This window comes from Strongylocentrotus purpuratus, unplaced genomic scaffold, assembly GCF_000002235.5.
Source record: "Strongylocentrotus purpuratus isolate Spur 01 unplaced genomic scaffold, Spur_5.0 spur5_scaffold_11, whole genome shotgun sequence".
NCBI classification, from domain to species: Eukaryota; Metazoa; Echinodermata; class Echinoidea; order Camarodonta; family Strongylocentrotidae; genus Strongylocentrotus; species Strongylocentrotus purpuratus.
Window position 1 is genome coordinate 24486415 of NW_022145596.1, and position 23510 is coordinate 24509924.

Here is a 23510-nt window from a genome sequence, read left to right on the forward strand (position 1 = left end):
TGGTGAACCAGTATAGTGCAATATATAAATAGAGTTGATTATGGTTTTGGCGCTGGTAGCCCATAATAAATTGCAATATGTTATATACGGTAATATCAATGAATTATAAATAACAAGCGTATAACATGGGATTAGTTTCTTCATTTTACATAATAAACCAACGTTCCTAGAAATAGTGATATGACGTATATGTTCATTCCAGTTTAGATTTTCATCGATAATGACACCCCAAAATGTCGTTGTTCTCTTTCTTTCGAGAGGGACATTATCAATAATTATGTTGTAAGGAAAGTCAATGACATGAGAATTAGCGTGCTTGAAATACATGAAATTTGTTTTATTTATGTTAAGGGATAACTTATTGCATTGAAACCATATAGATAATTTTGGTAACTCATTATTCAGTCTATTTGCTAAAGTGTTTAAATTAGGATGTGAACAGCAGATAATCGTGTCATCAGCAAATAGGACAAATGATAAAAAAGGTGTTTTATTGGTTAAATCATTAATATATAATGGAAAAAGCAAAGGGCCTAAAATTGATCGTTGAGGAACTCCACATTTGCTAGGCAGGAAACTAGACAAAATATCATTATACATATTGTTTTCTGTTAGATAAATAGCTCTCAAACCATGACAGTGCAACTCCACGAATTCCATAACAGTAAAGTTTTTTCAGTAAAATTTTGTGGTCCAGTGTATCAAAGGCTTTCGATAAATCCATGAATACTCCTATTACATGGTCTTTATTGGCCATAGCGTTCGTTATTTTATCATATAATTGTACTAACGCTTGGTCAGTTGAATGTCGTTTTCTGAAAACATATTGATTTAGATTTAGGAAATGAAAAGGATCTAAAAACTTATAAAGCCTATTGTAAATAATGTTTTCTAAGATTTTGGATATGTTGGGAAGAATATAAATAGGCCTGTAATTGCCAATGTCGTGATGATTTAAAAAAAACAACAACAGGATTTACCGTAGCAATTTTCAAGGACTCTGGACATTTCCCGGTATCAATTGATAGATTAAAAATGTGAGTTTAAGGAAAGGAAAGCACTAATTCTATTGTGACCCTGTGATTAACTTAATTTTAGATTTTTGGTTATTTCATTAGGATCAGTGGGATTAAAAAACAGTGATGAATTTGAGGGTTCAGGGAGAAATGTAGTAAAATTTTCGTTCGGTGTATTAAGTTTATTTGCTAAATTAGGTCCTATGTTTACAAAATAGGAATTAAAGGTATCGGCTACATCTTCAGACTTTATAGCTATATCATCTAGTTTAAAATTATCATTGGCCAATTTTTAATTTTTTCCCCCAATCAAATTATTAATAATCCCCCATGTAGATTTCATATTTGATTTCACTCTACTAAGTTTGTCGGAATAGTAAATTTTACGAGAATTTCGAATGATGTTAGTTAATTTATTTCGGTATGTTTTATATTTGTTTTTGTTATGAATAGTTGAGTTCGTTAGAAAAGCCTTGTACAGTTTATTCCTTGTGTGTATCGATTGTTGAATTGCTTTTGTTATCCATGGCATTTTACAGCGCTTATTTTTCTTGCTCGCAGACACTAGAGTGTTGTAAATCTAAATCAGATAAAACACACGTACATCGTGACAACAATTAAATAATTCATATCTTAACCGAGTTTTGTATTTTTTTCAAATAGGTGAATTTATTTTATTTTCTTGAGAATGTGACATATTAAAGCTTAGAATGAAAAGTATTTAACAAAGGCCCTAATTCAACCAGTCCATCTTTCACTCTTGAGTTACAATACAACAAAAACATCTAATTTACAAGGGGTATACATTATTTAATTGAACAAGTACAAGCATTTATATATACAGGTAATGATAGACATTAATTTTGATTAAATATTATTTCATCACTAAAAGCACACGAACCTTAGACATGTTACATTCATGTTAGCTTGGTAAATTTGGTAAACAACATTGAAATTGGAATGTCGAATATTCGATAACCTTTCCTGCTGCATAGGATATGCCAATTTATGCAAATATATGCATATCTATGCAAGGTTTATTTAGGTTGGAATAATTCTTAAGATGCATAAAGTTAGGTCTCTGAACAAAGTTTCGGGAAAAGGTCAGATACATGCCAAATTTTGATTCTACGTATTGCTGTTTTTACTCTCGATATATTCCACGAGTACAGTTATTAAAGGCACAATTTAAAATTTGGCAATTTATTCCATAATCGTGAATGCTGACCCTTGAATTAGAGTATACATTTATATTTTTCCCCCTGCTTATTTCCATATTTCAGGTAAAAAAAATACAGTTTTGGGATGTGGGTTCAAGAAAAATTTATAATTATTTTATCAAAGCACTGCAGCAAACGTATGATTTACAGGTAAGGGATGGGCAAAATGATTATGATTTCATAGATAAAGAATTAAAAGAAATATTTGTTAGACCAAGAATTACTATACTCATTAGAAAACAACGAGAATTTCAATTTAAATCATTGCATGGAGCCATATAATTTATGTTCGTTTTGTAAGCAAGAAATAGAAACAAACATTTATTTTCAGTTAAATGAAATTAAAGATTTAGAATGGCGAGATGTATTTGTTGGGTTGGCAGGTAGTTCATATAGAATAAAAATGTGTAATACTATCATTTTCATGGTAAAGTATGTTACATTTATGTCAAGGGGGGGGGGCGAGTACCAAATTTATAAAAGATGAAAAAAAGCATTTTTAAGTATAGGGATGAGGAAAAGAAAATAGCAATTAGAATGGGAAAGCTGGGATCACAATTCTTAAAGTGGGAGCAGCTGAAGATTAATTAAGATTTGTTTTCTTCTCCACCGTGAGCCTGTTAAAAGTGTAACTCTATTTTGCGACCTGGATAACTTACTTATTTAGTATATTTTTCCTGAGTTGAGAATGTTAGCAGACATCCACTGAGTGAGTAACTAGTGTGTGTGTGGGGGGGGGGGGTGGGGTGAGTATGTGTGAGGGAGGGGGCAGGGAGGAGCAGGCATTGTCCCAGTAAAATTACCTCCAGATTTGTTTAAGTTTTTTGTTTTTATATAAGTGAATAACATTTACAATTGACATATATTTTAGGTTAAGGTACTATTGAACACGTTCATTTTCTTCAATTGTATGTTATGGTTTGTATTACCCCTCCCCCCCCCCCCCCCCCCCCCCCCCCACTGAGCGAATTTTTTGCCGGCGCGATTTTCAAATTTTCGGGAGCAAAAGAAAAAAGAAAAAATATTAGTACTCACTTTTAGGTGAATGTTATTTGTCACGAAGTAATTATGAACTGTCTGTATATACCATTCCAGACAATGAAATGTTAACAGATTTTTAATAGCCTGATTTATGTCTTATTTTCATGGGAAAATTCAAAAATGGTTGGGAGAATTTACTGTTTCAAGTTTCAAGTTAATTTATTTCCACTTTATCGAAGATTACATAATTGAACATGATGTCGAGCATGGTAATAATAAGAACTAAACATAATGTACATGGTATAAGTATGATAGATACATTGCAAAAGGCTAAATGAAGTGTGGGATCTACTAAAAAGCAAAGCTTGTAATACAAGCTTATAATACTATTATGTAGGTCCCAGTTAATAGGTTTGTATATAAATTAGGGTATCTGAATAAACATAAGATATTTACAAAGGCATATGATTATACGAGGGTTATCTTTAAGTGACATATTTTAATAATCATAGCATAAACAATTGAAAGAAAAAAAGGGGGAAGATCGAGTTCAATGCTTTCCTCAGCATAATTGGCAATTATGACTCGTTAAAATTTACATTATTAACATAAACAAAAAGTGCATAAGGTGAAGTGGGACAGCCCATTTCACCCCCAATACAGGGAAAAAACGACAAAATACCCCAAAACATTAACAGTTTTCACCACAATAATGTTTTGCAAATATATTGAGCAAAATTGAATATTAGGCTAGGTAAAAAAAAAAGAGTTTAATGTTTTACAATATCACAATTCTCTTAAAATTTACAAACTAACATTTGAATAAAAAACTTTAAAAAATTCATATATACTTTGATCAAATATGATATTCGACCGTGCTTTCATACTATAATCAATGATAAAATGACCAAATATCTATGATTTTTTTCCATAAATTGCTAAACTACTATCAAGAATATAAAGTCAACACAGATTTCAACACAGATTGGTCATCGAAGTAGTGAACATCTTCTAATAGAAAAATATATATCACTTTCTCATATAAATGTATATAACCCCGGGTTCGATTCCAAGAGGAGAAATTTTGCAACCTTTCAAACAAACTCTGAATGAGAGGACAGCAATGGGAACAGTCTGTTTAAAAAGTATGCAGATTATATTTGATAGCGACTATTTGTAGACATAAATGAAAAATGAAAAAGGCTTCAAAAAGGCTCTGGTAATATAACAAAAATATACCTAAAAATAAATCTCAGAACATTACGCTTTTATCACACCAAATCTTAAAAGAGCTCCCATATTTAAGCAGATAGAGAGATGTCTATCATCATAGCAGCTGCTCCATATTTCAAGACTGACTGCGACTGATTTCATTTGGTTTAATATGTAAAATGATTTTGTGTGTATCACTATCTGCATATTTATATATACATGTATAAATATATGTACATTATATTTCATTTCAATTGTATTAGCTATTATGCTTATACATATATATACATATACATACACGTATAGTTATATACATGTTTGTATGTATGTACAAATTCTCAACCAGCACTTTCTTTTAACCAGTGCATGTGAAAAATGTGGTCCATAATACAAAAATAGTTACAGTAATGTAGAAGTAAGATAGCAGCAATTAAGTTTAAAAATGTACAACTTATTTCCATTATATAGGTAATTAATACAAGATGCTAGAAAACATTTAATTGATAGAAGACTTAAGACAGCATCTTCCCAAATGGGAATGGCCATGGACACAAACATAGCATAGTATAAGCATTAGTATACACATCAAAACAACAGGTCAATACAATACGAGAGAGTATTATATACAATGCATCTTATACTTACAATATCTGTGCACATCTAATTTACGATACATTTGGTAACAACATTCTATTGTCTGAACATTTATATGTACCCATATGCTTACAATGGTTTTACATTTATCAACACATACCGATGCAGCAGTAAACCTTCTATGTATGAATGCAGCATTCATTTCCATGGCTTTTATTTCACCTGAATTTCCTAGCACTAACGTTCCCATACTTTAAATCAATAACATTAGACACATTTCACACTTCATCTGTATCTAACCTTTGTATCAAACTGGGTTTGAATTATGCATTAAAGAAGTTTCCAAAGTATTCTTACTGAACAATTCTACAATGTCAACTTTAAAGGAATTTTGCCTCTCATAACTTACTGTAGCATAAGAACTAATTATGCTGATTCATGTGTCCATTTTTATAAAAAGGTCTGCAACTACAGACTAGCATTCATGCTATATTGCACCATGGGAGTGCAAATTTTCAAATTTTCAAAAGCCCCCCCCCCCCCCCCCCCAAATACCCCAAAACATTAATTTACAGTTTTCACCATGATAATGTTTTTGCAAATATATTGAGCAAAATTGAATATTAGGCTAGGTAAAAAAAGAGTTTAATGTTTTACAATATCACAATTCTCTTAAAATTTACAAACTAACATTTGAATAAAAAACTTTTAAAAATTCATATATACTTTGATCAAATATGATATTCGACCGTGCTTTCATACTATAATCAATGATAAAATGACCAAATATCTATGATTTTTTTTCCATAAATTGCTAAACTACTATCATGAATATAAAGTCAACACAGATTTCAACACAGATTGGTCATCAAAGTAGTATACATCTTCTAATAGAAAAATATATATCACTTTCTCATATACATGTATATAACCCCGGGTTCGATTCCAAGAGGAGAAATTTTGCAACCTATCAAACAAACTCTGAATGAGAGGACAGCAATGGGAACAGTCTGTTCAAAAAGTATGCAGATTATATTTGATAGCGACTATTTGTAGACATAAATGAAAAATGAAAAAGGCTTCAAAAAGGCTCTGGTAATATAACAAAAATATACCTAAAAATAAATCTCAGAACATCACACTTTTATCACACTAAATCTTAAAAGAGCTCCCATAAGCAGATAGACAGATGTCTATCATCATAGCAGCTACTCCATATTTCAAGACTGACTGCAACTGATTTCATTTGGTTTAATATGTAAAATGATTTTGTGTGTATCACTATCTGCATATTTATATATACATGTATAAATATATGTACATTATATTTCATTTCAATTGTATTAGTTATTATGCTTATACATATATATATATACATATACATACACGTATATATAGTTATATACATGTTTGTATGTATGTACAAATTCTCAACCAGCACTTTCTTTTAACCAGTGCATGTGAAAAGCGTGGCCCATAATAGAAAAATAGTTACAGTAATGTAGAAGTAAGATAGCAGCAATTAAGGTTTAAAAATGTACAACTTATTTCCATTATATAGGTAATTAATACAAGATGCTAGAAAACATTTAATTGATAGAAGACTTAAGACAGCATCTTCCCAAATGGGAATGGCCATGGACACAAACATAGCATAGTATAAGCATTAGTATACACATCAAAACAACAGGTTAATACAATATGAGAGAGTATTATTTACAATGCATCTTATACTTACAATATCTGTGCACATCTAACTTACGATACATTTGGTAACAACATTCTATTGTCTGAACATGTATATATACCCATATGCTTACAATGGTTTTACATTTATCAACACATACCGATGCAGCAGTAAACCTTCTATGTATGAATGCAGCATTCATTTCCATGGTTTTTATTTCACCTGAATTTCCTAGCACTCAACGTTCCCATACTTTAAATCAATAACATTAGACACATTTCACACTTCATCTGTATCTAACCTTTGTATCAAACTGGGGTTTGAATTATGACGTTAAAGACGTTTCCAAAGTATTCTTACTGAACCATTCTACAATGTCAACTTTAAAGGAATTTTGCCTGTCATAACTTACTGTAGCATAAGAACTAATTATGCTGATTCATGTGTCCATTTTTATAAAAAGGTCTGCAACTACAGACTAGCATTCATGCTATATTGCACCATGGACCTACCAATGATTGCACCCAGTGAGTCACATGCTCCGCTATATAGATGCCTTACACAAAAATATGCCTGCATTGTATCTTGCACGATGCACACAAGAAACCAGATTCTCTAACTAGACTCATAATGTGGAGTCAGGAGTGGAATCATGAAAACCTAAGTCTCCTGTCAATCCTTTCGTGAAAGACTCAACCAAATGTAATCTGGAGAGAAAAGGAAAGAAAGAATGCATTTATATATCAATTATACAGTCTTACATTTACACCATCACATGCTTCACATGCTAAGCATAAAAATACAGATTGGGATATCTTCCTTTCTTTCCCCCCAAGTGATCAATAGACTATCGTTTTATTGCTCCATACATTCAGATACAGTTAGTTCAATTTGATAGACAGGCTTATTTCAGCGATGTCAAGCAAGGAAGTCCTGAGCTCCAACAAGGCAGTGAGTCTCTTCATACATCTTGAGCATTTCCCTCCATCTATTGTGACATCGCAGTAGGTACTGGTTACCTGATTTGAAGTAAAAAAAGAAAGAAGAAATACCTTTTAACAAATATTTAAAAAATCATTTTTTTCTACAGTACACAAGTACAAGCTACTTTAGAAAGCAATTAATAGAAAAAATGACTTGCACAAAACCCCCAAAACAACCAATGTTAGTTTAACATGGTCCTGTTTGTACTGACCTTTTACAAAACTTAAGATTTTCCAGATGCTCATTCCAAAAAGGATTCTTAAACTGAACCACACTTACCTAGTTATATCAGTGTCTCATACATTGTGTTTTCCATTTAGCATTATTTAAAAAATATGTATGTTCACAACACTTGAGAAGAGACCAAGAATGTTCAAGAGGTTAAACAATTCTGCAAGAATACAGAATGATAATGACCAGATCTTGAGTAAACAAGTAAAACATATATTCTGTTGGGCTTTTTTTTAAATTAAAAAACAACAACCTTGCACTCTCTGAATAATGGTGGGTCTAAAAAGGGTATCTTGCTATGGTCAACCACTCCATGAAATAATTCAAAGCTAAATTACCGACGATGATAAGCCCTTGCTTGGCCCTTGTCAAGGCAACATTCATCTGGTTCTCGTCGTTGATGAATCCAAGATGTTTCCTCTGCCAGCCTTTGCTTGGCTTTTCTTCAATCTCAATCCGAGGTTTGGAGCGCACGGTTGAGAGGACAACATAGTCCCATTCGCTTCCTGCAAACAAATGAGTTTGAAAACCAACTTTTATTTTCAACCTAACTACACATACCTTTTCTCTAACAACCACCCCCTATAGCTATCAGCCCCTGAACAATTTACCCAGAATTACCCCCCAAAAGGCTTGTTAACATAATGCTCACTACCTGCGCTTTACATTTCTGAATCTTATAGCACACAGATAAGTGAGAACACATTTCTTGTATTTGGTAAGTTTCAAGAGTAATTTGATATTTCTGAAGGGACAAATGTATGGTTAGTTGATTCTCATGTATACATTGGTTAGCAGTCCAGTCTTTCATCCAGTTCAATATACTTTTATTTGCTTTTGAATATTGAATGGGCTAGCTCCCTAGTATTGAAATAAAATACTCACTGAATACAGGCTAACAAGTGATCTTTGATCATGTCTAAAGATTGTGTTTACTTAATAGATACAGTAAGCACTACATAAAAACTGATTTACTGGTATTGTTAATATTAACTGTACCTTGACTTTTGACCACAGTGCTGACTTTGATCTGTCGGAGATTTCTGTCACTTTGAAGCCTTTCTTCGATCTGTGCACACTGGAGGCGATACTGAGACAGGACGATAATCTTCTCGGGTGACACCCCTCTGCTGATCATCTCTCGGACGATTCTGATCTGTGGCCGTTTAAGATTAGGGAAGCAGGGGAGGAGAGACGATATAAACCAACAATTTCACTCATGAGCAAAACCCCATGGCACGCAAAAAACATGTCCAGGTGAGACAAGGGTATTAATGCCATGTACATATTTCATATTAACGTCATTCGTACATTACAGAACCATCACTGAAAAATCTTACTACTTGTACATCTACTGTGATTATACAGGTACAAGTGCAGGTCTTTAACGTCACTACATTTTATAATGCTACCTATTACAAACTACAAATTTTAATGATGTTACATGATTCACTAGCGTAAAGTCAATTTTAGCATAAAGGACACGACATTCAGACCTATTTTAGGTCATCGTCGGTGGGGTGACAAAACCTTGTATCTCAATTTTTTGAGATTTTGATTTTTTTGCATAATTGAGTACCTAATGGCTACAACACCACCTGATAAATCCATGGAACGCCTCTTGTCTCGGTTTTTTTTCACAAATTCCACACAAAGGACGGTGTCACAGCACTAAATCCGTTGAGACAGGAAATTTTTTTCGCTCTCCTGAAAATTTATGATTTTTGAGATACGAGGTTTTGTCACCCCACCGACGTCATATTAGATACTTTTCAAATATCAGGGACATACCCAGCACATTTTGCCTAATATAAAGTTGAAGAGAAAATGGACTAGCTCTTTGTAAATGTAATGGACATGAAATAAAATGGCAAGGATTTATTACTGTGTACAGTTTGAAATGTTGAGTCTAATTGAAGTATTTAAAGACTTAAGCTATGGTCACATCACCTAAAAGTAGCCTGCTTGGCAGCCGGGCAGCGAGTTTTGAGCCATTTTCGCCCAGGCACCGAGCGGTGGCCGCCCTGGCACTGCTTGTTTTTTTTAGGACATCGCTCAGTCGCTGCTGAAGCTTTAGCGCAGAGTTAAAATGTGGGCAACGCCTGCTCACTTTCACTTGCTGCCCAAAGTATGCTCTATGCTCTATGCTAAATTGCTTGACGGTGAACGCTCGATTAGGTCGGTACCGGACGGCGACCGCCCGGGCACCGACCTAATCAAAAATTGAAAAAAATAGAAGCCGCTAGGTCACAGGCTGCTGAGCGTTCGCCCACCCGGTCGCCGCTGGAAGATCAGTCGGTCACTGGGCGGCAAGTTAAAAATCGGTCAGCAACTTTTGACCAAGCAGCTTTGATTTTTGACCTAAATCGCTCGACGGCGAACGCTCGATTAGGTCGGTGTCCGGGCGGCGAATGATCGAGCACCGAGCGTATTTTGGCGCCCCGCCCATCACCAGTCGGCTGCCGGGCAATTTCCTTAAAATTAGCCGGTGGCCGGTCGGAGACCGCTCGGGTATCGGTGGGTCATCGGTTGGTCACTGCCGGGACGCTGCCCGGAGAAGCTCTCCGATTTTGCCCAGTTTTGACCTAAAATTGACCTGTGACTGCAGACAGGAAATTGACAGGACACTGCCCAGGCATCGCTGGGGCTCTACAGCCTTCTCAACTTCTCAAAAAAATTGTTGGCCGATGCCTAAATTCCAGCAACAACCGAGCAGGCTACTAATCGGTCAGTCGCTGCTCTGATTTGTGACCATAGCTAAACTTGAGTTCTGGTAAATATAGAAAATAAATTCTCACAGAATCCTACGAGACTTACACTGAATGTTCAAGATTACAAATAAATGACATTTGCCAAACAATTTTGGTAGAAAATGTATAGTGGATGAGTAATGAGCATAGAAAGATAAGGAAATCCGGTTAAGTAGACTCGTCACCATGTGCTTCACACAGGTTACAATGTCAAATGGGAGTTGTGGTTTTTATTGAAGATGCTGCCCAGTATTAAAGTTTGTGTACGTTTGTTTTTATTTCACTGGTTCAAACAACTCATCTACTGCAGGATTAACAATCCAAAATTATTCTTGGCAATTTCCTCTCAAAATACGATTCCCATGCCAGCTGAGCTCCAGATTAGCCCTAACCTACCTTAAATCTCTGTGTATAAGACGCATCTTTTTTTGTTGATCTTGGTCCTAATAAATAGGGTGCGTCCTATATTTTTATTCGCATTATGTAATTCATGTTGAGACACAAACATTTCTAAAACAACTAAAAAGTGGCATTTTGAGGACTCAAAATATCCTGTACCTGTGTCTAAGACGCACCCCCGACTTTTAAATTTGTTCTTGCATAAAAAAGTGTGTCTTATACACAGAGATTATATATATAGTATATGTGAACCAGTTGATTTACCTCAATAAATCAATGTATCTACCTATTTTTTGCTAGTTTACATAAACTACGCAGCTATAGAGAACTAAAACGTCACATTCGCGCATGCCCTACCCCAAACCATTACCTTCCCAGGGTCCACGTGCGCAACCACATGCCCGCTATCTTCCTCTTTCTTTTCTCATATAAAGCTATTAAAGTCACTGTTTTGGATTTTTATATTTTTTGGCACGGCTTAGTTAGTTTTACACATTTAATTCCGTCCTCATTTTAATTATGATTATTTTGGTAGTACATGCTTCCCGTCACTTTTCTTAATTTAGGCACAATTTCGACTTTCATTTCTGCCCCACATTTCCTACTTTCATGTATGGTTTGCAGGCTTTGTTTCCGCTGCTTGGCTCGACTTTCTGGCACCGCTTAACGCCTTATTGTCAGTTGGGGTTTTTTCGTTTAGCTTGTGGTTAATTTATTCATCCGCCTAGCATCCCAACTAAGCTTGTGCTGCTTCGCTGAGCACAGCTAGCTGCGGCTTTCGCCTGCTCATGTTTGTTTGGATTTAATTTTCGTGTATGCTTTTGGGGTTTGAGTTTATTTTGTGAAATATTTTACTTGAGATTGTTTTATCTGGCAATAAAGTGAGCGCTGAGTTTATTTCGCTCTAGCTCTCTCTGTTTGGATTTTCTCTGTGTTTGGTTTTTCTCTTGGTCTACAGGTTCGTCATGGATGCTTCTGAACCTGGTACCCGTGCCTCTCCTCCCTCAAGAGCGAGGTCTTCCTCGTACACGGTCCACTCTGTCGGGTATTTGGACTTGGGTGTCCAGGACCTCGGTCAGGTTTAACCCTGTCCTGGTTTGCAGGGTTTTGACCCGACCCGACCTAACGATTCGATCTGGTACCAGTTTGCCGAGATTGTGTCCGACTTTTCGTATCTCTCCTTCCAGTATGCGGACTTGTTTACATGTACCTGATACTCAGGATCCTGTTTCTCATACCGGTTTGATACCCGGTTATGACCAAAGCTGCCCATCCTATCACGGTGGTGCTTGTGGCTCCTCCCGGTGAGGAGTCTACGAATCGTTGTTGCGTCCACCCCCTTGAGGCTAGGTTCCCCACGTAGCTGGTTTTGAAGGTCAGGTTGGTGACTCTGAGTCATCAACTAAGTCACTAGTCAGCGCAGCCCCCAAGCCCTCATGATTTGGCAGTCGACGCCCTGGCTCTCCTGGAGTCTAACTTACCTGAGGCCTTCACACCGGCTCTGCCAGATGCGGCCAAGGCTTCCCTTCTCTTCAGACAAGGGGCCCCCTAACAGGAATACCGCTGACGGTGGTTTGCCAGTCCGGTGACGGGTATATTGTGAGTTAGGGTTTTTTCCTCCTACCCTTCTAGTTACAGCTGACGTGACCAGCACACTAGTGAGTGAGCTTGGTTCGACATACGGGGGGGGGGGGGGGGGGGGGGGGAGTCTGATTTCGCGGGTGTTGCTGCTCCGGCATCCGATATGTAAGGTAAGAAGTTTGTAGCCTTTTGATGTACAGTCTCTGACTGTGACTTAGACGGAGATAGCTGTGGCGAAATTTAGACCTCGGCCTGCCTTCTCTCCAGCCGTTTAGACTGGGCTTCTCGCATGTGTCAAAGCATCTTGGTGGGCAACAGGGGGGGGGGGGGGGCAGATGAGGGCGTGACCCCTGCCTCGGATGTGTCTGGTCTAAGCCCAGGTACATTTGTCTGGTGTAATCCGGTACCGGTTTTAGTTTTGGGACCGTCTTGCCGAGCGTGGCCTCAGAGAGGCTCTGTTCTGTGGCTGGCCTTTCTCCTCGGCTTTTTTGCCCGTTGGTGATGGCTAAGCTCTCTTCTCCCGCTTCACTAGCTACTTCTCCAAGGGAGGAGTGGGTAGCTGGATCAGGTCTCACCCTCTGGGGTTTGGGTTTTTTCCCAGGTTGCGGTCCTGTCTGGGACCCTTTCTCGCAGTTGGCTTCGGCATCTGTGTTCGGTTCTCGGTGGAGCTAAGCCCTGTGGCTGACCAGTTCCTGAGGGCTGTTATGCGGGCTTTTCTTGGGAATTATCTCTTGGACACCAGTCCACAGCTAACCCTGTTGGTAAGCAGAGTCAACGTTTTTGAGGCAACGAGCTCCCTGGCGGGTTTCCTGTTTCCTTTCTGTATTTCTGTCCCTTTTCGACGGACATCCTTTTCCTCTCCCGCTGTGTCCCAGCCTCTGTCGGGCTCCTACATCTTCATCCCACAGTGCTCTATCAGTACGCCCAGCCGTTGTTGGGGACAACGCTGAGGCTTCGGGACTTTCCGAGAGAGCCTATCGGTTTGTAGTTCTAAGGTCCTTTATACAACTCCCTCGTCTGATAGCGGATTTACCTTGTACGGTTTTGGTAGGCGCGATTGAGATCTTCTGTTCTCCGTATTTGTTAGGGGTAGAGCCCTTTCCACGTTTCAGGGATACCGCTCGGCCTTCGCCGCCTTTCTTGTCTGGGTTCTGGATGGCTCGGGAGTTTCTAACTCCCATTTCCTATCCGAGTTGCTGTTTTGAGCCTGCCTAACGTTTTAGAGGCATTTTCTAAGCCCCCCTTTGGACCGATGTCTAAAGTTTTTTTCCTGCGTTTGTTGGTCAGAGCTCTGTTCCTCATCATTTTTGGGCAGAGGAGGAGAATTCTCTGTGCCCTGTGTTCTCCCCGGCCTTATCCGGCTAAGAGCCAGTAGGTTTCCTCCGGGCCGGGTGAGGTTTTCCTCAACCCTCTTTTTGACTTCTCCTTGGTCCAGGAGGGCTAAGTCTGGTGCCCGGTGAGGACATTTAATTGGTACTTGGTCAAGACCAAGAATTTTTCGAAGGGCGTCCAGCTCTTCCTCATTACCCAGGGACCTTTCTCCCCTTCATCCAAGGTTCCATTTCCGGGTGGGTTGTCAGAGCCATCCGGGCTGCTGACCTTGCGGCCCTCCCCCGAGGGCAAGGCCTGAGCCCACAATACTGTGAGCATCGGTTCCTCCTGGCCTCTTTTTCGAGGTATTGGTCTAAAGGATCTTTTGGGGGCTTCTTTTTGGCGGTCTCCTATTCCTTTACTTCTTTTATCTCTGGGACGTTCCTTCTTGGGAAGGTACTGTTCGCATCTTCGTCCCTGAGAGCGGCTTTGTCTGCCATTGATCCCCTTTAATCCCCTTCTACTTAGGACATGCCAACCTGGTCTTATCTGTGCTAATCTCGCAAATAATAGGTAGATACATTGATTGATTAGAACTAATTTAATTATCTAAATCTATGTATCTACCTATGTCCCTCCCTCCGTCCCCTCTCAATCCCCGGCAACATGTCTGAAGCGTTGACGTTTTAGTTCTTGATAGCTGCGTAGTTTAGGTAAACTAGCAAATAATAGGTAGATACATAGATTTATATAGTAAATAATAAAATTAGTTCTAATTTTTCTGATCCCTGTGTTAATAGTCTATAGGGATGAGATCATCACCTTGACAGTAGGGAAAAGCATACAACTGAACGTAATTCGTACATACCACATGTCTGATCTCAGCACTGTTACTCTTTGACTGCTCATTGCCTTCTTCCGACTTCACTGAGAGGGTTTCCTCCTGCCCACTCACATGGCAGAAGACTCGAGGCGTCTGACCATTGTTGGGCCAGATACTGCGGATGGGGTCAGGGCCACGCCGCATTACAGATTCTGCCGTCCTCAGTCTATCATCATAGAACGCCAAGGATGGGAATTCACATATCTGTTTGTGCTGTACAAGAGGAGGAAAGAATAAACAGGAACTTCAAGATAAAGTGCCAAGAAGGGAAGTCACAAATATTTCCATAAAATAATAATAATATCAATAATCCTTTTTTTATATAGCACTCAATACACCGATCCAACGATGTGCCTAAGCGCTTTACAGATATATTATTACCCCGTCATTGGATTCTTCAGTGTATATCAATGAATAGAGACATCGGTTCCATCGACATGCAAAACTTTGCATTATATGTTCTTTGAAATAATTGCAGTATATTGCTATTCAAACAGTGGGAAGAGAGACTTATCTATTATTGAATATCAATACAACTATAACACTGAGTTTCCTCAAGCTAGGATCTAGCCCTCCAAACACAATTAAAATAATAAAATAATAATAATAAATCTGGATTTATATGGCGCGTAATACAAAATATCATCTCCAGACACCTTAGAGAAAAGGCAAACTTCCTGCATTCTTGACACAGAATTTACAGCACTGCACAAATCATCAATACCATCATGATCATCACCATCATCATCATATACCACCATCGTGCATCATCATCACTTCCACCATCATCATGATGATCCTCACCAACATCATCATCGTCACCATCATCAGGATCATCATTCATCATCATCATCATCATCATCATCATCTCCATCCTCCTCCTGTTGTTTTTTTAATTTCACACTCACCATTCTGTACTGGATGGTAAGCATCTCGGCTTTGTCCTTGTATTTTTCTAGCAGTGAAATATCTATTCCAAGCTGCCTAGCATTGGGCTCTGTGATTATTGACCTGTCAGTATCAAACATGCATTAGGCAATACAGTTCAGTGACTGAGAACAAAATTTGCTCAACTGCATTTCATTGTCTATCAACACAAACATATATATCTTTATTAAAGAAAGAAAATTGATGTCAAAATCTAAAACAGAGCCCTCCAATTTCTGTCGCTCACCAACAGTGACCTAAGTAAATAAAGGGATCTTTTGAGCATTTTTTCCCTTCTCTTTATGTTTGCGGTTCCATGCTTTTATCCTATACATTCATAATAATACTGTTGATAAAAATAAAATTAAAATGTCGTTAATTCAGTACATTGATATTTCAAAAGGGTGTTGCATGTTCATGTACATCTCTTCAAGCAAAAACATTCAGGCTCGAAATTCAGACCTCCATTAATTAGGTACAAACAGTATTTTCAGTCTGAAGTTCTGAACTTCTCAACGTCTATTGCCAAACTAGTTTATTTGTATCAACTTTGCATTTGAAGTATAATGTTAAAGTGAGTGTGCAAGTTTAAATACACAATAACACTGATATATTAAAGGGTAAAGGTGGTTTGTGATTAGATTTCTAAATATACTTGAATAAGATTTGGTGTACACAAATTCACTCAGAGTTACCCAAAATCTGAAATAATAGATTTCTTGAAATATAATTTGTGGACAAATTGTTCTTGCTCTTCTTACTCCCTCTTGCTATATATCCACATACTAATGGTCATTTGAGCTTTCACCCTCCCTTCTTGAAAAAACAAGGGTTTGTCACTCTACCTGAGTTGTTGATGATCTCCGACCAGTACCACTTGTTTGGGTTTGACTGAAACCAGAGGGATCAAAGTTTCTGGCTCGCTGCACATCCCAGCCTCATCAACAATCACCTGGATAATACGGGTGAATCTTGACATGCGAGGCGCTCCAGCGGCATTACAGGTACACAGGACTATGTGATGGTTCTTCAGTTCTTGTTTCTGCAGTGAGGGAAGCAAAGTATATATCTCAAAGTACCAATATTAAACCTTTTACAAAATAAAGGCATTCCATGGGCTTATGGTTAAAGAGCATGATTCTATTCTATTCACATGTCAATTTCACCTTAGTTATATCTAAACTTGCAATATCCCTTTTATAAAAGTCATATTTGAATCAATCTTCGATCAAAAGATATTTGATATAGCGCCTTTCCCTTGCAATTAAAAAAACCACTGCACACACCCCTCCACAATGTGTGGGCCACTTATAAACAAAAGTAAGTCACTCCTCAGAGATCAATACATGTATATGAAGGCTGGTAATAAAGTCATTTTTAGCAGAATAGATGCGACTTTAGTAATTTCTTGAAGTGGTCAGCAGATGAGGCCATCTGCAGTAGGCACCTGGTTCCACAGCTTAAAAATTTGAACATATGTGCAGTATAATGACAAGGAACCACTAGCATGCAAAGTTAATACTTTTCGCCGATTGGAATCCATTCAGATTATGCATTGCATAGCTGCCGACCTAAAAAAAGAAACATTTGTATTAAATAAATTACATAACTTACCTGATCTAATATCTTTTGGGTCTATCTAGTGTTTACATGTATCACTCCCATCTCCCCAGGGGCGGATCCACGTAGCTATTTTTCCAGGCCGCCCCCCCCCCCCCCAGCCCCCCAAAACGGTAAAAAATAGGATAATAACATAAATTTAACCTATTTTTTAAAACAAAAGCAAAAGCGGGCCCCCCTGACACAACTTGATGAATCGCTGCTAAAAAAATTCTCTTGCCCCCCCCTCCTGCCGCCAGCTGGATCCGCCCCTGCATCTCCCTTCCAGTCATTCACCTTCCCCCACTTCCATGATCTTAAACATTATCCCTAGACAGTACCCCATTATTCCTAGACTCTGACCCCATTATCTTGTTATTATAAAAAATGACCATAAATGACCACCCCAGAGAGTTAACTTCAAGGAACCACATTCTAATAACTATGTCTCATAGGCCCAACTCAAGTCACCTACACTCTCCATTACCACTCCCTCTAATACCATAGCAACCCTGATAGACAGTTGATCAGCTGTAGACGAAAGACTTCACGCATGGCTGATTGTCACCGAAACAGAGTTAACTCTATTGTTAATTCTGTTTGTTGCTACGGCAGGCAGCCAGTGAAAACGAATTTGTTTAAAAAAATTATGGAAATGCAAGCACAAACAGAACTTTGTTATTCCTAGCTCATTTTTCCTGTCTGAGGTGTCATATGAAAGGGCAGAAACTCAACTTTCTAGAAATGTGATTTTCTCTTTGAAATTCAGATACCGTCCGCCAAATTACATTTTGGTTTCCTCTCTTCAAATTCATTTTAATCACTCATGCGTGAAATGTGCATTATATGAGTTGCATTAAATGAAAAAAGAGGATCTAAGCTTTACAAATATGTGTCATTTATCAATTATAATTGTGATTAAGTTATGATAAAACAATTAATAATTGTCTGTTTCGTTTTTTCTGGGACACACTGTATAGAGGGCGCAAATAGCTATAAGTAGTGCAGTGTTCCTCAACTATGAAAGGGAGTCAAGTTTTGATCACCATTAGATCAAGACCCTCTTTCTAGCTGGCTCTCTCTTCATCTGGTGTTTTAAATATGTTGAAGTTCATAATGATGTTACTGATTTGACTCTCCAAAGTTTGGAGATAATAAATACTTTCATATGACTCCGGAATTACAAGCCTCTTCTTGCTGCTTTATTTTATGTACCTCTCCTACTGCCAATATCTCATAAACCGATCCCAACACAACACTAAAACACCCATGTCCATTATACAACTTTGTGCGATTAGTCTTTCTCTTTCTCTTCAAAAATAAACACTCACCGTGGCCTCAAAAATAGTGCTTTTGTAGTCTTTGATGTCCCTAGAAAGTATTCCAGCTGGGTTAGTGCGGAATCTCCTCTCGTATGCAGCTAACTCTTCTGCATGCGGCTTCCCACGCATTCTGATCAAGCGATGAAGCGCAATGTCTGATAGCCCCTCTGACATAGAGGCTTCTTTCCTGGACCACTTAGATATAAGTCCTGGAACGCCAGGGATGGGGTACTCCTTACGCTCAATTTGCTCACTGTAGACTCGCACAATGGAGATGTTTTGGAACTTCTTGAGATAAGCTAGGGCAAATGAAACAATGGAATAAACAGGATTACAAGAGCAGTAGGGACTTACATTTGGAACTCTGATGAAATGGAAGTTCTTCCTTGCCGTACAATGTGAAATGTGTGTGAAATAATGCTAGAATCATTAGTGTTGAGAGCCGTAAGGTAGCTGGTACTACAAAACCAGCTATCTCTGAGAGAATCAAATTATATTAAGCTTGGTCCTCTCACCCTCCTGGCAGCAACTTTCCCAGGAAGCCCTGGGTTCAGTTGAACCGCCTCAGTTCGGCACAGGCCGGCGGCTTTGCAGCAAGCATGAAACTCTGGGGTATCAAAGACTTGACCTGTGTCCATGTGGTCATGCAAATTCAGACAGTTGATCATGTTCTGAATGAGTGTGCTGTAGCAGGATCATAATGTCCCCCTCCCTCATATTGACAACCTACAACTGGTGTCATATGTAAACAACCGTCATTTTTTAATAACTATGGGTAATAAATGAAATAATAATTACAATTAGTGAACAAAAAAACTCATAACGTGACAGAGCTTTGTAAGCTGTCAATATGCAAGGAAATAATATTGGACAAATACAGAACCATGTGGAACACCAACAGGATTTAGTTCTGATGTATGTGACAGAAGTTATTTTTACAGAAGATTAAGGACACTATACTTCTATTAGGGGAAGATGAAAGCACGATTAAGTTAGTTTGGCAAAGCAGGATTAAATTGTCTAGGCAAAAAATACATTTATTGTTCATCATCAAATTGCATGAAATAGAATTTAGCACTTTTATTTGACTAAAATTGGTACTAAATATGTAAAATAACTAACCAGCTACAACATCCACCGATTTGTTTGAGGGTCCACAGTACAGCACCTGTGGAGGCATTTTTCCAGCTCGTAGTTGCTGATTGAGACGAGTGAAGAAGTATGCAAGGTAAGCTCCTGTTACAGTCTTTCCAGTGCCTTGAGGGAAAAGGGAATGTTTATATTAACAATATTATAAATATTATATTCAATATATAATCGTTTACGCGTCAATTTTTTCTAAAAAGATGCCCGCATGCCCCCCTACTGGTCAATAGTTTTTTTTTAAAACCGTTATGACCGTTGCTCCGAGTAACAGGCCGCATAAATAAATTTTGCTGAGATCCCCATTGGTTTACGTGTAAAAAGTTTCTTTGTTTCTTTGAGCGCGGATACCAAACAGTACTTTTTGTCTGCGATTCCTGAATAATCGAAAGATTTAGGCAACTTTTCAGCCAAGATTTACAGACAGTGTCTTAGCATCTATATCATCTTCGACTTCATAGGTGAAGGGATAATGATAATGATAATAATAATAATACTAATAAAAATAATAAAAATAATGGCCAACTGTTTAGCGCTTATATACATTATTAACCTGACTGCTTATAGCTGAGCCAACAAAGTGACTAAGTGCTCATACTAGGTACCCATTTACACCTTGGTGAAGAGTGGCAAATGTAGTAGATAAAAGACCCTATCCAAGAAGATACAACTTTATACCAATGGAAAGCTGAATGAACATAAAATACAAATATAAAGGAATAAAAAAAAATATTCCTTTCAGTATTGGACAAAAGCAAATCAAAACCTCCTTTCCGCACCTTCCAAATTAGAGGACAATATTTGTCATATTTGCAGCAGTTACGGGACGCAATTGAAAGTGGACCCGAATGGCTAACCTACATGTATGTAGCTGAGGCAATGAGCTGTGCTTAATAAATGCAAAGGCATAGGGAATATGCTCATATAAGATGATGTCATCTAGTCTATAGCTCGTTTTTAGGTGGACAACTTCTGATTTTAAAGGCTTTAAATTTTGAGTTTTCAGAGAGCTGTTACTCCTTTAACAGACACTAAATAACATAGTATTGATATTATTGTATTCTATGGCTTATAATCTTACCGCTGATATGAAATTCAGACAGGGCCATTAACATCTGGCCAAATGAAGTTTGGACTAGGCTGGGATTTGTACCCTGTGATCTACAGTCCAGTGACTTATCTACTGGACCACAACACCTCTACTATTTCATGTAGATCAAGACAAGGATGGAAGTCATAATATGAGTATGGATATATACTTCTCTAAGAGTAGCCTACCCAGTGTTGAGCGGTGCCCATTTAGTTGCACAATTGAATATAGAAAAAGAAACGGCCTAAAATAGAAACTAAGCTTCTGTCCATTTTCGATATTCAAATTTGTAAAAGACAAAATTACCATTCATTTTTTCCTTCTAAATGAATGGGGAAGGGAGTTGCTTGGGGTGTAAAAACATTGTGAGAACATCAACATTCTTACATATTTAAACAAAAGATATTCAGAAAGCAATCTGTTTGGCAGTCATATTGAAGATATGTAAGGGATTAAAGTATTCTTACCAGGGGGGCCTTGAATGACAGAGAAAGTATCTTTGAGAGCTTTCTTCACAGCAGCTTGCTGGGAACCGTTCAACGGATGCAGTGTTGACTCTGGTACACTCAGGTCTGTGCCCCCTAACACTTTGGCTTCCCTGCAGAGGATTCTAAGGGTATCATCTTCACCAATGAAATGGAAGGAAATAGGTTTCTATAAGTTAAACATTCCAAATGACTGGGTTTGTAAGATGGTGGTGTTCTCCATAATTGAGATATTGAAATTGCAAGCTCTCTCTCTGTCTTTGATTCAACTCCCATTTTAAGTCTGATTTTTAAGTGCTTGTATCTATTGTGAACTGTCAACTGTTAACTATCTTTATAAATGTACCTAGGTTACTGTTATATTCCTTTTATCAATATTTGTATGCTTGTATCCTGTGCTAAACATTTATCACTGTTTTATTTTATGTTTGAGTGGAGATAACTTCATCCTTTGTCTAATGTCAACATATTGAAAAGCCTGAAAAGCATCCAAAATTTATTTATATAGTAAGGTCAAATATTATTATTCAAGGGCCTTCAAATGAATCCAGAGAAAGAAAATTAGAAAAATAAGACAAATGTGCCTACGTCTTCAAAATGCATCTGCCTTAATTCAGTTGAGATCCTGGATTAAATTATTTGTGGAATATCAGTGACAATGAGAACAAAAAGCCTTTGCTTTTATGCCAATTGATCTTTATGACCTTTGACCTTTAATTTGAGCACTTGTCCCCCTACAGCGATGTACACTATAGTTACAGATTTTAAGTTCAGTGCTAAAATAGCTTAAAATAGTCATTGATTTGGTCATTACAAGGTTAAAAAGACCTTAAATTTCATGTATATTGACTTGCTGACATTTTTACATTTAACTTTCTTTTACACAAAATCTGATCAACTTATCTCACTGTGTGATGCACGCTAATTGGTATTACCATCACCATAGTTAATGGATCAGATCATACTTGATAAACGTACACTGCGATAACAAGGCTTAAAACCCTGAGATTTCACGGAAATTTACTGTTATGACTTCTTTTTGTTTACCCCCAAAAATTCAGCCCGGCATCCTATGGTAAAACATACTCACACCAAGTTTGAATTTTAAACTCAAGTGGACCTTGTCATATCCCGCGATAATGAGACTATACCTTTATTTTCATAAATTGACGCTATGGCCTTTGAAATGCTTATCGCATAATGTAATCAGAACATCTACCTTCGATATGACATACTATCACCATTGAAACTTATACATGTACCTTCAGTGGTACTTGAGATATCGTGATAACTAAGCCAAAATCTGCAACTTCATGACATTTGATCCTTGACCTTCGACCTACTTACCCCAAAATCTAATAATATCATCTTCCTATGGTGATACACAGTATTTCTAGGTTTTAATCCCATACCTGTAATGGGTCTTTAGATACCTGTAATATCAGAAAGTGACCTCTATGACCTTTGACCTACTAACCCCAAAATCTAATCAGATCATCTTCCTATGGTGAAACACACTATCACCATGTTTGAAGTTCATACCTCAAGTAGTTCTTGAGATATCGCATTAACAAAAAAAATTATTATTGAATTATTATCATCACCAATAATATCAAATTATCATCATCATCGTTTTACTATTATCATTATTATTGTTTTTATTATTATCATCAAACACGTAACTCACTTTAAAGTAGGTCACGTAAATCACAGAAAACGAATAGAAGATGGACAATAAAATTCTTGCTGGTATTGACAGAAGTCAACTGACTAAATCAAATTTTGCATTATGATATTTTACCACGACTCCCTCCAATTTACCTGAGTGCCAATCAGGATGATTCGGACGTTGCAAGGCGATGTCTTGTACCAACACTGGCACCCCTTTTGAGTCCACATCACCTACAGCCACTTCTTCTCGTCTGCAGGAAAATGAAATACACATGAGTCATTAAAGGCCAATTATGATGTTAGGGTATTAAGCTGCATTTAGAAAGTAACAGGAATAATTATACTAGTTTTTAATTGCTTGCTAGTAGCATGCACTATAAACCATTAAGTTGTCTGCCAAGTAAAAATGTAAATAAACTAATGA

General features: G+C 37.5%; 1 protein-coding gene across 1 annotated transcript in view; it reads right to left on the reverse strand.

Annotated features, from left to right (window-relative positions):
* Positions 1-6058: 6058 nt before the first annotated feature.
* Positions 6059-23510, reverse strand: part of LOC594321 (helicase with zinc finger domain 2) — a 66424-nt gene continuing 48972 nt past the window's right edge. Inside the window, exons 23-32 of the mRNA XM_030980939.1 lie at positions 23237-23337; positions 21398-21553; positions 19820-19954; positions 18707-18996; positions 16622-16818; positions 15758-15860; positions 14835-15062; positions 8925-9081; positions 8264-8431; positions 6059-7729 (exon numbers count right to left, since the gene is read on the reverse strand). Of these exons, the coding sequence (XP_030836799.1) occupies positions 7629-7729; positions 8264-8431; positions 8925-9081; positions 14835-15062; positions 15758-15860; positions 16622-16818; positions 18707-18996; positions 19820-19954; positions 21398-21553; positions 23237-23337 (1636 nt within the window). The 3' untranslated portion in view covers positions 6059-7628. The remainder of the gene's footprint in view (positions 7730-8263; positions 8432-8924; positions 9082-14834; positions 15063-15757; positions 15861-16621; positions 16819-18706; positions 18997-19819; positions 19955-21397; positions 21554-23236; positions 23338-23510) is intronic.